Source organism: Callorhinchus milii, unplaced genomic scaffold (genome assembly GCF_018977255.1).
Source record: "Callorhinchus milii isolate IMCB2004 unplaced genomic scaffold, IMCB_Cmil_1.0 Scaffold2, whole genome shotgun sequence".
NCBI classification, from domain to species: domain Eukaryota; kingdom Metazoa; phylum Chordata; class Chondrichthyes; order Chimaeriformes; family Callorhinchidae; genus Callorhinchus; species Callorhinchus milii.
Window position 1 is genome coordinate 15,641,867 of NW_024704743.1, and position 13,873 is coordinate 15,655,739.

Here is a 13,873-nt window from a genome sequence, read left to right on the forward strand (position 1 = left end):
TCATCATGTATTAAAGCCCAGTATCCTCAATTTTTTAGTTAGTTTCAACTTCCAAACCAATCTGGTTCATGATCTCGGGTTAATGTATATTCCCAGATGTCTCCCTAAAATGTGTGGATCATGTGACGTGAAATCGCTGATGTCTTGTTCATTCCCTCTTTCAATTCCAGTTCATTTTTTTCTATAACTCAACAGAGGCTGAAAACTAATTTAACCTTCTCAGTTGCCAGTGCCTCTAGACAATCTCTTTCTATACCCTAGATATGTTCCTGACAGACAGAGGCAGCAGGAAATGTAGCAGCACAAAGGCTTGTGGGCAGTGTTTGAAGTTTTCACACCTGTAGGAGTGAGCGCGAGATTCTTGCCACTTTCACCCCTGTTAACGTGGGACATCCACTCTAACTTAACCCTCATGAATATGGGAGACATTTTTAACCTCCTTCATCTTGAACAGCAGATTAGTTCTGTTCACTTATTGTCAACAAGGCTTTTGTGCAATCTGATCAAAACGATCTATCAGCATCTTACCAGCATTGGGTTCACAAGCCTGGACAGGAGATGTTGAGTATTTTCCCATTTTTCAGCTGGTGGCCGTTGATTGATTACTGTTTTTGTCATGTCTTGCTCGGGCAAATTGGGGCAATTCTCTTGTAACCCTGTCCTACCACAGAGTCAGGCCGGAATGAATGGATTCTTTGGGTCAAAGTGCATCCAGTGCGTTATTTAAGCCTAATTTGCGATTTGTAACCTGTTGGAACTCTGCTCTGATGCTGATCCCCATTCCAACTTGTGGATTGCGGGCAAAGAAACTCCTGCCACCTGATAGGTTAAGGCAGCGTCCGAGTGGAATTTCTGTGAACTCTGACATTTTCAGGTATCTGCAAGATCTACTAGTTACAAATCAAATTGTGGTTCTTACACATTAGACCCTATTTTTTAACAACCACAACTTGCATTTATATAGTGTCCCTCATACAAATCATCCCTCATGCAGGGTAGCGTCCCAGAGGGCTATTAGATTTGCCAGTTGTCAGCCTCTGTGGCATGTTACCTGGGTTTCCTGCATTGTATGATACAGCTAATTAGACCCCAGCTCTCATCCTAGCTCTCTTTGCTAAACACAGTCGTATATAGCTAAGGGGTCCACAAAGAACAGGTGTATGGAAGCTCCAGTTTGAAGGAAGTGGGAATGGAGCTTGTTTTATCAATTACTTTTTTTATGAAAGGCTGGGGTCTGCTCACCTTCCCTCTCAATTCCTCAAAATCCCTTATTTTAATTCAACTGATTTAACACTGGAGGAGTCATCACGGGTGAATTTGTACAGAGGGATTATTTGTTGTGGGAGGAATCATCTCATGAGAGGCCTGCAAGGGTTCCTAATCATCCAATTGGTGACAGTTTAACCCATTGAACTGCTAAATACAAATGCAACAGAAATATTTCCTTTGGAACAGCAGACGCTACTCATCCCACAATGAAGCAAAGTCCAGAAATCCTTTTAAAAAGCATTTAGAAAGGATGCTTAAAGAGGGGAATATTAAAGGGTATGAAGGAGTGAGCAGGCGAGTGGGATTATTATTAACAACAGTAATAGTCGTTACATCTTTCACATCACGAAGACATCCCAAAGCGATTCACAGGATATACTGTAAAGTGGGGTGACTGCATGTTTTGTGGGTGAATGATCAAACAAGGTGACTTATGGAGAAAATTTGCAAGGCTGTCTTGATGAAGCCATGTGGCCTGTTTCTGTGCTGTAACTCTATAAATCCATGTAACATTCTCTTCCAAACAAAACTAAGATTTTGTACACACAATAGTGGACACTGTGGAAGGAGGCAAAAAGCTGCAATCTGGTATTTTGACAAGTCCTTATGTGTATAGTTTGTGTCATGCCCTGAACCTTTTCTGCATACACAAGCATATAAATGTAACTCATCCCTGATGTGGAGCAGAAATGTATTTTATGTATTAATATACAAGCTAAAATATGTATTAGTATACGTCAAAGCTTAAAGGTAATCTCTAAAAGTGCCCATTGATTTTTTTTAATGCCCTTCCTTTGATAACATTTCAGATGTTGTAAAGTTTTTCTTTAAACTCATAAGAAAAGCAAAACAGGCATTGCGGTTCATTTCTAGAAGGATAGAAATGAAAACAACAACAACAAGATTCCATTTATTGAGCGCCTTTCACGTCAGGAGGACGTCCCAAGGCGCTGTACAAGGGTCAGGGAAAAGCAGGGAAGTTATGGTAAACTTCTATAGGACCTTAGTTAGACCACACTTAGAATACTGTGTGCAGTCCTGGTCCCCACATTATAGAAGGGATATAGAGGCACTGGAGAGGGTGCAAAGGAGATTCACAAGGATGATCCCAAAACTGAGAGGTTATATCTATCAGGAAAGGCTGAATATGCTTGGACTCTTTTATCTTTAAAAGAGAAGGGTAACTGGTGACCTGATAGAGGTCTTTAAAATCATTAAAGGTTTTGATAGGGTAGACATAAGGAAGATGTTTCCACTTGTGGGGAGACCAAAACCAGGGGCCATCAATATAAAATAGTCACAAATAGATCAAATAGGGAAGTTAGAAGACATTTATTCACACAGAGAGCAGTGGGACTATGGAACATGCTACCACAATGAGTTGTTGAATCAAATAATATAGATGTATTTAAGGGGAAGCTAGAGAGGTACATGAGGGAGAAAGGAATAGAAGGTTATGCTTGAAGGCTTAGTTGAAGAAGGGCAGGAGGAGGCTCATATGGAGCATAAACACTGGGAATAGACCAGTTAGGCCAAATGAACTGTTTCTGGGCTGTATATTCTAATGTATTTAATGTATTCATTGCTCTTTTCTACCTTGTAATTCTGTTCAATCTCTGGTTTCTGTCTAGCCCTGCTCTCAGTTTTCCATACCCTGCTACGCCAGTTGCCATCCAACAAATGCACCACCAAATAATGAGTCGTCAACAGACCCTGGGCTCAGCATTTGGCCACAGTCCTCCTCTTATCCATCCTGCTCCGACCTTTGCCACCCAGCGGCCAATACCTGGTCTTTCCTCTGTACTGACCTCTGCACAGGTTACCTCTGTTCCTTCTGAATCTGCACAGGTAAGAGAGCACAAGGGATGGGACTGGGGAACATTTCTGCTTGTCCAGAATGCAGATTGTGGTGTTGAAATGAGTAATGTGTGTGTGATTCAGCAGCTTGATGTCTTAAGTAGCCTGAATCAGTGATGTGCTATGAATAGCAATTGCAAGCAGCTTGGGTGTGAGCGCCTGTAATCACAGAGGTCCTGGAGGACTCTGTTCTATCCACAGGGTTCCAACATGGTGCTGGAGCACTGTGTGATCTTGGCATTCAATAGTACTGATATTATCTTAGGACTGTTTAATTGAGTTATTAATCATTGTAACAATTTTCATAGATATTGATCTGATTCAGGGTTTTGTATATTAGAGGGTTGATCTTCATTGGTGTCTCGTTTGCTGCCATTTCACTCATACTTTTTTTTAAAAAAGAAACTGTTCCATTTCATGCCTCAGACCAAACCCACGAGTGAGTCTGCAGTGAGCAGTACAGGTGACCCAATGCAACACAAGCGCTCCCGGATCAAACCTGATGAAGAGCTGCCAAGTCCAGGTGGAGGGAGTGAACAGGTAATGGCAACTAGTTGAAAGGAGTGGCCATCTTCTGTAACACCACACCACTAACAAACCAATAATACAAACGCCACATTAATAATACTATACCACACTAAAACTGCAAGGATTGCAGTCAAGCCTGAGAAAGCAACCACCTCTAGTCAACAACCACCCACTGTCAAAAAACATCTGGAACCAGTTGGACCAATTTTCCATAATAAACTACCTCTACTCAGCAACAACTTATCTAACATAACCAGTGGCCACTCTTTTTTAGCCCTGTACAGACACCCTTTTTAGCAGTCAGTTCCATGTGAATTTGAGTGTACTCACCAGTAATGTGTTACCAATTTCTGTGGGCATGTGTTGACTCCTGCTAGATTCCTAGTGAATTTACCAATTCCACAGGATTTACATTTACGTGCAGTTTACAAGCAGGTCCGTGAACATTTTTAAAACATGTTTTGGCCCTGTTCAATGAACCATTGAACCCTTACTCAGAGGCCATCCTCACACAAAGGCCACTTTGGTCAGGTCTCCAGAGTGGTTGCTGAAAATAGGTTTGACTGCATTTTATTTCCACCCAACCGCTGAAGGCCAGATGCAGGCAATACATTGGCTTTACACGGGGTGTTCGACCACTATAGAACTGCTTCAGAGAGTTACCCTGAGTGGTGCATTGCACACACGGGTGCTGGAAGTCGTAATGCCACTATCCTAACTGTGTCACCCGTTCCTCACTTGTATAACACATTGATTCACGACGGGGATGGAGTCTTCTCTCTGATAGCTCAGCATGAGAATTTTAACCCAAGATTGTCAGTGTTAGAAGCAGTTTTAATATTTAGCAATTATCCTAAAGCTGTATAAAGTGGTTTTCCTCCATTGAACTGTGCACCTGTTACTCAACAAGTTCAAAGTGCATACATAGTTACTCAGCTTTTGGGACAGGAGAGGCAAAAGATTGCAAATGTTACATTGCTTTTCCGCCACTCCCCGATGAAGGAACTGGAAGCTTTGGGCACGATTCTGAAAGTTTGAGGTTCAAACAAATCTGTCCTTAATTACACTTCTCAACATTTTAAGGACTCGGGTTGGTACATACTGTATATCACGAGAGCATCCCTGCATTATAACACAGACTCCCAGTGTGTGCACAGCACAGACTTCCAGTGTGTGAAACACAGACTCCAGGTGTGTGATGCACAAACTCCCAATGTGTGGTGCACAGACTCCCAGTGTGTGATACACAGACTCCTAGTGTGTGGAGCAAGGCACCGGCATGTGTTAGCACAGATATAAAGTGTCTGTGACATGTAGCCCTTCTGGAGCTGTGGAATGTTTCAGATTTCAGCTAAAGGTGCATTCTGTTTCAAGTAAATAATTGACACTGGAGACATCTCAAAAAAGCTGTCCATGTACATTCAGTGCAACCCAGCATGTCACTGGGTATAATACATGGAGATTTCTACGAGGATTCCTCAATAAGGAAACATGAGGTACCACATGCTGACTCACAGGAACGTCACTCCGGCCAAATCTAGTTTAGGGGTAGAGTTCCTGTAGATTGATGTTACATCCATCCAGTTATCAGAAAGGTTTCTCCATTCAGATTTCTTATTAAAGAATCCCATTTGTAATCTCTGCCTATAAGGCCCTACAAGTGAATGCATTATGCAAGCCTGGGCAGTGCTGGGAACTTAGGAGCAGCAGGTCTTCTGCTACTGTGCAACTCACAGATTTCCTCTACCACAGGAACAGCCCGAAGGAATGACACTGGTCAAAGAGGAGGTGGACAAGGATGAAAGCAAGCAAGAGCCTGAAGTGGTCTATGAGACCAATTGCCACTGGGAAGGTTGTGCAAGAGAATTTGACACACAAGAGCAACTAGTCCATGTAAGTAACACCAGCCAGGAACTGGCTCTGCTAATGCACTCAGGCTACATGTAGGTCAGGTTCTTTGACCCAAAAGAGTCAAGTTTCTTAGCTGGGAGCATTTTGCGCTGAGAGGATATTACTTGTTCCAGGGAACTGAAAGGCTGTAGAGCTTGACCAATTCAGCCCTCTGAAGCTGGAGGGAAGCTCCTGTAAAATGGACTACAAAGGACGGCTGTGTTTTGGGCCAGTGTAAATGAAAGGCTGGAGAAAAATTGACGAAACTTGTAAACCCCAAAATAGTTTAGCACCTTAAAAAGGGGAAGCAAATTCTAAGCTTTGAAAATGCGACAACTTATTGAAGAAAAATTGTTATTTAAGACTTTGTGTAAATTGTGTTGTATTCAGTAAATACTGAATATAAATGAATCCAAAACTGTGACCCAGCTGGAAAGAGGACAACCCAAATTAATAGCATCAGCAGAATTTTGCCCACAAAATATACAGTCAATTCACTTTACAGTATATTCTGTGAAGTGCTTTAAGATGTCTCAACAACGTGATAAGGCTGCTATATCAAATGCAAAGATAATTATTATTATCGCCATATTCTCAGAACAGAATCTGAATTTTAAAATGTCCAGACCGTGCAGTTCAGTCTATGCTGGTCCTGCTGAAGGGAACCATCAACCACATTCACTGTTGCTTCACCAGTAAACGTCATAAATGTTTCAATTACAGAGAACACATTATTAGCAAGTGTGGGCATTTCTAGGAGCATTAAACAGCATTTAGTGGTTAAGAAGATTTAATGAGTTTAAAGAGAGTTTAATGAGAGTTTTCCGACCTGAATCTTTCTGTGGGAGAGATGGGTGGCATTAGTTTGTTTCTATTTGTGAACAAGGCGAGACTAAAGAAGCAGCTTGGGTTTTAGTTAAGTCTTCAAGCCCAGAGTTGGGAGCAACTGATGCTCACAACTAAAGGTTTCGTTTTGTAAACAGCGCTGCCATCATGTTTCTTTTGTTAATTATGCAATATAATTTTTGCTCTGTATTTAAAGACACACAGCCATGTACTTAATTGATGTTTCCGTTTAAAGATCAATTGATTATGTTGAGTTTAGATTTTTTTAAAAATTCCATACCCTCTTCGGACTAGGCGTCAATTCTCACACAAGATAACATAATCAGAAACCTCTGTCAATGTCAAATGACTTGCAGGAGAACCTAAAAGCAGGACCACAAATGTTAATCAGAATTTTCCTACAAAAAACATTTCTTGTGAAGTACTTTGAGATGTCTGGACGGAATGGTAAGGTGCAGAATCAAGTACAAAGATCATAATGATTTCAGAATCACAGACAGCTAACACAGCAGAGTTTGCTTTTGATTTGTATTTGCCTAGTTAAACTGCAATTTTTTTTCTAAAAAAAAGTAGTGTAAATGGTGATGCCTTGTGTGGCAAATACATTGGAAATGCCACTCAATATATGAGAGTCAGAACATGTGCAATAACTGTATAAGCAGAGAGTAAGGTATTTTCTGAATATACTTAGACACCCAAGTGAAGACAATCTTCCTTTCAAAGATTTTTTTTAGACACTGCTTAAGTAAACCCTCTCCCAGTTAATAGAAAAATTCATGGATCTTCATGGCTGTCCATCCAGTGCCTGACAGTACCAGCAGCTTGCTAAAGCCATCACTATCTATAATTGATATCCTTCCATGGAATGGGGTTGCTGACGACATTTCAAGGTCTTTGCTGAAGGTTTTTTTTTAACAATCTTGACAATTTTTGCCCTCTGTGGTGCACCCTTTAAACTGCTCTGTTGGAATGTCAAAGTAGTTGAACCGTAGTACGGAGGCTACATGTGGCTCCCATTAAGCAAATCACAAACATTGATAGTAGCATGAGAATTCCTGCTATGATTGCATGCCAGAACAAGACTCATTTACATCAGACTTGCGAGAGGGGAAACTTGTTGCATTTATATTATTATACGGTGGGCCGACTGTTTTCAAGGTTTTAATAAAAGTCATGTCCGTGTTTTAATTTCGGTTGAAAAAATCCATATGGGCAGCTGGCGGGGACTGCTGTTGCTCCCAGACATTAATACAAGGTCTGTCTGCAGAAAGCTGCGGAATTAAGTTCACCCTAGCCGATGTTTGGCTATGTTAATGCATCCAAAGAAAGTCAATTTAAGAAGGGGTTTAGAAGTAACAACGTTAGAGCTTTGATAGACTATGTAACTGCTTTTCTTTCCTCGTATATTTGTTTTATGATGACTGCAACAATTTGTCATTATTCTGATTCCAAACAAATCTCGATCCATTAGATTTTATTTGGAGAACAACTCCCTTTTTCTTGGCATTTCTGAGCATCGAGACTTTGTTAGTTGGCTGTACCCAGTCTGGCACCCCATCTCTCGACTGCAGAGCAGGCTGCTTGTGTAAACCTTCACAGCAATGGTTCCTGCAAATCCAACCTCTCTTGCCTTACCCGCGTGGCCTCTCTGTACATTGTTCTATACACGCATATGTCCAGAAAACTCTTTACAGCACAGAAAGTAGTGTTCGTTTTTGTTTGATCGCCTACAGTTCCAGACGCTGGTGGCTTTTCCCTCATAAAGTTGATCCCAGATTCAATTGCCACACTTCAAGTTATCCCAGTCCAGTGCCATACTGCCGACTAATACAATTTCTCTGAACCATGGTGTAAACCCTGAAATCCGATTAATTTTTTTTGGTTTAAAGAGTCCCTGGTTCTTAGTATCCTCAAAGATGCTTTTTTGTTTTCATTTGGTTTCTTGCCCAAATGGACACATTTGCGAAGTGACTGCAGGATGCAGCAATGGCATGATAAGCTGTTCGCAGGCCCCCTTGCCCTCCACCCATCTCTCATTCCAACCCACAGCTGGGGTGCAAACCCCTCATTGTCTTGCGCCTTGGGACATCCTCCCGATGTGAAAGGTGCTATATAAATGCAATTTGTTGTTGCTTGCTGCTGTTTGCACCCCATCTCTCGACTGCAGAGCAGGCTGCTTGTGTGAACCTTCACAGCAATGGTTCCTGCAAATCCAACCAGCATGGCCCCTCTGTACATTGTTCTACACACACGCGCACAGTTTGTCAAGAAAACTTGTTTGCCCTCCCTTCCTTCCCCTCACCATTTCCCCCCTGCACGGGTCCTGACCCAACTGTCCAGCGCCTTGGGACGTACTCTCGACGTGAAAGGCGCTCTATAAATGAAATCTTCTTGTTGTTGTTGTTGCTGGAGTTATTTTGCTGCCACATGGAAAAGCTTGCTTTGTCTTTTTGTATATGAAGTGTTCTACCCTGCTGGAAAGCTTTGAAGCAGGACTTCTCTTAGTTTTACCAAATAATCCATACATTAAAGGCTTTTCCTTTTTTTAATATCAAGGAAAAGTACAATTCCAAAGAGCAAATAACTTTTACTGGTGGGGCTTGTCTGTGTGTGGGGGGAGGAAGTTGAGTGTCTCTCCTAACTCTCAGGTGAAGATGATGGAAAGCAATTTCTAATTACTGTTGTTTACTGAAAGATAAAGACAGGCGACCGCTTGGCTGTGGCTCACCAATATGTATATATACAGACACATACACCAGCCCCCCCCCACACACACACACCATTACCCTCACCCCCACCCCCCACACACACCACCACTCCCCGCCACCCACATACACACCACCACCCCCACACACACATACACATCACGCACACATACCACACACCACACATCACACACACACACACACACACAGATGCATTCGCAACCCAAATACATCAGCCCCATCTGCACAGACCAGGCCTCTGTCCCACAGAATCCTGAGATCCCATATCCAGTGGAGTGAGATAAAAGTTGTCAGCCGAAAATGAAAGGGCCACTCTCGCCTGTTTCCCTCCTTGTGTTCTGGTGAGATAAACCACACTCCAGTCTGAGTGCCGTTTCGTTTTGCTCCTGGCAGGGACTTTAATTGGTATAATGCAGATTTTTTTNGATCAGCAGAGGATTATTCTGCTTATCTTCCTTTAGTATCTTAGTTTGTGATGAAAAAGCCTTCGGTGAATTACAGATGCCAAATTTTGAAGCAAAGTGCTTCGGTGATTGACATCTCAAAGAAAAAGTCTGGTTTATTAGCCTTTAATTGAGAGGTAAGTAGTAATCCAGGTCCTACTGATTTGTGAAATTGCTTAATATGAAGGTCTCTTTGTGATTGTAATACACAAAACCCCAGCCCAGCTGTTAGAATAGCCCCGGCACATTGGCTGGGATACCTGGGTATTTTAAACTATGAAATCCATCTTGTAGTGCTTTTACAGTAGTTGGCAGATAAGCTGGCAGGGTAAAGATTAATAACCCTCTACACTGCTATCAGTACCTGCTTGTCGATTTTCTAGCAAAGGGCTGTCTATTCAGCATGAAAATTATTGATTAAATAAAAACTTGTTATTAGGGCACAATGTGATCCATAATCAGAAACAATAGTGGACATCCTTCTTCCTGAGCCCTGCTCGTGCATCAAAACCTCCACAATATTTCATGTCATTTGTTCCAGTCACTTTGTCCTTCTAGTACCTGGCAGAGATACGTTACCCTGTTGTCATATGTGTAGATGTGACTCTACCAATAGATATAAGCACACTCTTGTGTGCTGGAATAGCATGTAATCCTTTCTTGTTATTCTCATATCGAGACTTATGAAATGGTGTGTGTGCACACACGTCAACACTCTGTGTGCGCGCGCATGTGTGTAGGCTGTGTGTACATGCGTGCCCAAGATATGTGTCTGTCAGCCTGTCTGCTTTAAAATGAAAGCAATTCTTACTCGAAGATTTGCACTTGGCAAATAATTCAGAATTTTTTTAATTAAATGTTTCTTTTAATGGTTTGCAGCAAACTAAACTTTAAATGCTTTTCTAACCCAGTCTTGTCCCCCTAAATGCCCTATGAACAAAACCCTTATTCCTTAGGTTAGAAAAAGGCGCATTTCAGGATAATGCGTCTATCCACTGGTGATTGATTTACTCATCACAGAGGCTGCAATAGGTGATGGTGCAGGACTGAAAGCACACTGGCACCGTAGAATGATATTTTCTTTGTACTGAGGCCAGATATTTACTTTGAGAATTCCCAAACCCATGCCTTTTGATTTGTTTAAAAAATATATTTTCTGTCTATTTAATACTTGGAATACAATTGCTTTTGTTGGACAAATAAAGTTCAAATGGACAGTGCCCAATGTTTTCTAATGATTTATATGGAGAGGGCACTTCTTCACACAGATTTTTAATTAATGTGTTCATTGATGGTGATTATAATCCTGTTGGAGCCTATTTGGTCGCCTTATCAGAGTGAAACTGTGTTAAAATAATAGCTGTTGGCATCTGCGGAGACTAACGTTTCTCTCGCTCTTCATTTCTTACAACGGCTCCAGTGTTGAATAGACCCTTCAAATTGTATCCCTCACTGAATCTCTGTGGAAACAGTGTTGAAAACCTTCAGACAAGCAGGGCCTCCTCTGTCAGTGCCCCAATGCTGCTGCCAATAGCATTTGGCCAAGTTTTTGGTTCTCAGTCCATTTACAGTGCAGAGGCTGTGAAATGATGCCTGTGTTCGCAGAAGTTTAATGATGAGAAAACTAGTTAACCATTTGTTAAGGCTGTTAGAGGAATTGTTAGCCACATGCAACCCATGAAGCAATGGCGCCACTGACTTTGAACTGTAGTTCAGTGTGTGAGCTCTGATTTATAGATACCTAGAGAACACACACCAGGAATCGGTGAGTTATGGAAAATAAAATATCCAGCTGTATGGGCTGCATATGAATCTTATTTTGTATAATTCATAGTTAAGCCAGCAAACCTTCTAGTTATCAACAGATGTTCATGTTGCCTCGGCTTTAAAATGGTTTATTTTCCCTTAAGCTTCATATTTTGTTAATTGGTGGTCTGGTGTTGTAGCGGAAGGTGCTGTGTGCTTTGCCCTGTGTGGCAGGGCTGAAATGCTTGGGGGGGAAGTAGTGGAGAGTTAAGATGCTGCCTGCAGAGCAAGGTTGAAGCCCATGCTAAGCAATGGGAAGGAGAAGGAGGCAGGCACTGAAACGGGTTGGAAAGCCTGAGGCAGACAGTCATGGAGAACCCATGAAACGTGGGAAATAATTAGCCAAGAAAAGAGACTAAAGAGAGACTGAGAGCTCCAAATGAAAATGTGATTTTTTTTCTGTTAATCGTGTGTCTTCATATATGTGGAAGCCTATCACCATGTGTGTGGAATTGATGGACACTGTCCCCAGTACGTGTGTGTGAGTGTGGGGTGGGGTGGGGAGTGGTGAACAGTGTACCCAGTGCTTGGGGGTGGGGTGGGGGGATGCACCCTGCTTATCTAATTCCAGGGATTATTTGGTGCAGGATGACAAGAGCCTTTTGAACACTAGAGTCCAGCTCAAACTGCACAGCTTGCCATGGGGAGTAATGTTTGGCAAGCTTCCCGTTGTTTGTCCAGCCAGGTCCACCATCCCCGGTTAGCATTTTGGCTTAGGTGGTTACCAAGAGCTAAGTGGAAAGGATCCCTGCTCACAGTTGGTCCCTCCTGGGCTTGCTGAGGAGCCAGGCTGGCTGGACTGGTATCAGCACTGCACTGATGTACTGCGGAATCTCCTGGCTCAGGACTATGGACAGTCTCACAGAGGGTGGACCTGATTCCAATATTCCATTGCCAACTATTTTGTCTTGGAACCAGCTCAGCTCCAAGGAGACCCTGCTTACCTTCCCCTTTCCCTCTCAGAGAAGGAAAAAGTGAGTAGCAAATTGTCAGGCAGGATGAAGGTCATGTGCATTTCATTCAAGGAATTGTTAGCAACTCCTTCAAGACCCACAGATCTCTGCAGGTAAACCTAGAGCTATGAAAAATGGCAGCCAGATTTATCGTTTCACCCACAAATATACTGTCAATTCACTTTACAGTATATTCTGTGAAGGTCTTTGAGACGTCGAGAAGACGTGAAAAAGCGCTATGTCAAATACAAGGATTATTATTTATTTATTATTTATCGTAGTATCTCACGACTGGTAATCAAAAGTGCTAAAATATCTAAATTACATAGAGTTTAAGTACTTTTTACAAATTATGTAAATTTATTTTCAAACAATTGCATTCATAATGGATAGTAAATGTTATGCCTGTTAAAAATGACAGCTGACCTTTCTTATAAAATGAGTGTGGTATTTTCTTTGACTGTTTTTAATTGGCAGTATGTTACATTATCAAGTGAAGCTGAGATGCTTTATTGTATCTTCCTTGAGGGAGAAGCGGGTTCTAATTGGCTTTGAGTCGAGCCAGGCTGGTCCACAGTACTCTAGGATACTGCAGACCGCCCAGCCAACCTGGCCCATTAGCAGGACTTTGAGGAACAGTTTGGTAGGTCGCTCAGGGTAGGGATTCTTCTCATTCAGCTCCTGTTAACCCTGCAAGCTAAAGCCCCATTGGGTCGTGTGTTCTGCATGGTAAAGCAGCAGAAAGTTTGCCAGACAGTGTTCTCAATGGCAAGCTAGGCGGTTTTAGCTGGTTGGATTCCAGCAGTACTCCAACTTGCACTCTGGGGTCCCCAAGTATTGGCTGTTGCCATCTTGAGCCTAATACTCCAGAATTAGGTAATCAGAGTGCACCCTTCCAGTGAGAGAATGCTTATTCCATTCCAGACCCAGGGAAATTTCTATGTGTAGGTGGCATACAAATGGTGGAACTCTGACCAATGCGGAGATCAACATTATGTTTAAGAATATCCAAAGCAGATAGATACCCGGCTGAGCATAAAAAAAATCTGTACTGAGTGAGGCTGAGATGATAATGGTGCTGTATTGAGTGAAGCTGAGATGCGGAACAGGAGAATTGTGTCATAAACTTTCATTGAATAACTCACATGCCACTTTGTCTATTATCTATTCCCTTTTCCCTCCAGCTTCTTTTATACATTTACCAACTGTGTTTGGTGTTTCAATTATTTCTCTTTCTAATATTCTGGTCTCATTTAAAGTCCCTGAATTAATTTAGTGAGATCATTGTACTTTAGTTAACATTGCAATTAATTCTGGAACACTTTTTCTGTAATTCTTCCATTGTCCAATAGCCAATGTAATCTACGGATAGTTATTACTAAAGCTATTTTAAACTTCAAAGCAGTAGCTGAGCACAATTTTGTTTTAAATTCGATCACACAGTTAAATACTTTGTTTTAAAGGCTCTTAAAATTGCCTTTATTTTGCTGTTTGTAAATCACAGTGCTAGTCGAAGGAACACCCTCTTGGGATTCCAAATATATAGACTTCAGGC

General features: G+C 41.8%; 1 protein-coding gene across 8 annotated transcripts in view; it reads left to right on the forward strand.

Annotated features, from left to right (window-relative positions):
* LOC103181539 (transcriptional activator GLI3) overlaps window positions 1-13,873 on the forward strand; it is a 219,517-nt gene that overhangs the window by 183,036 nt on the left and 22,608 nt on the right. For all 8 annotated transcript variants that reach the window (XM_042331867.1, XM_007898098.2, XM_007898100.2 and 5 more), the window contains 3 exons: window positions 2,901-3,117; window positions 3,553-3,666; window positions 5,407-5,547. In XM_042331867.1, the coding sequence (XP_042187801.1) occupies window positions 2,901-3,117; window positions 3,553-3,666; window positions 5,407-5,547 (472 nt within the window). The remainder of the gene's footprint in view (window positions 1-2,900; window positions 3,118-3,552; window positions 3,667-5,406; window positions 5,548-13,873) is intronic.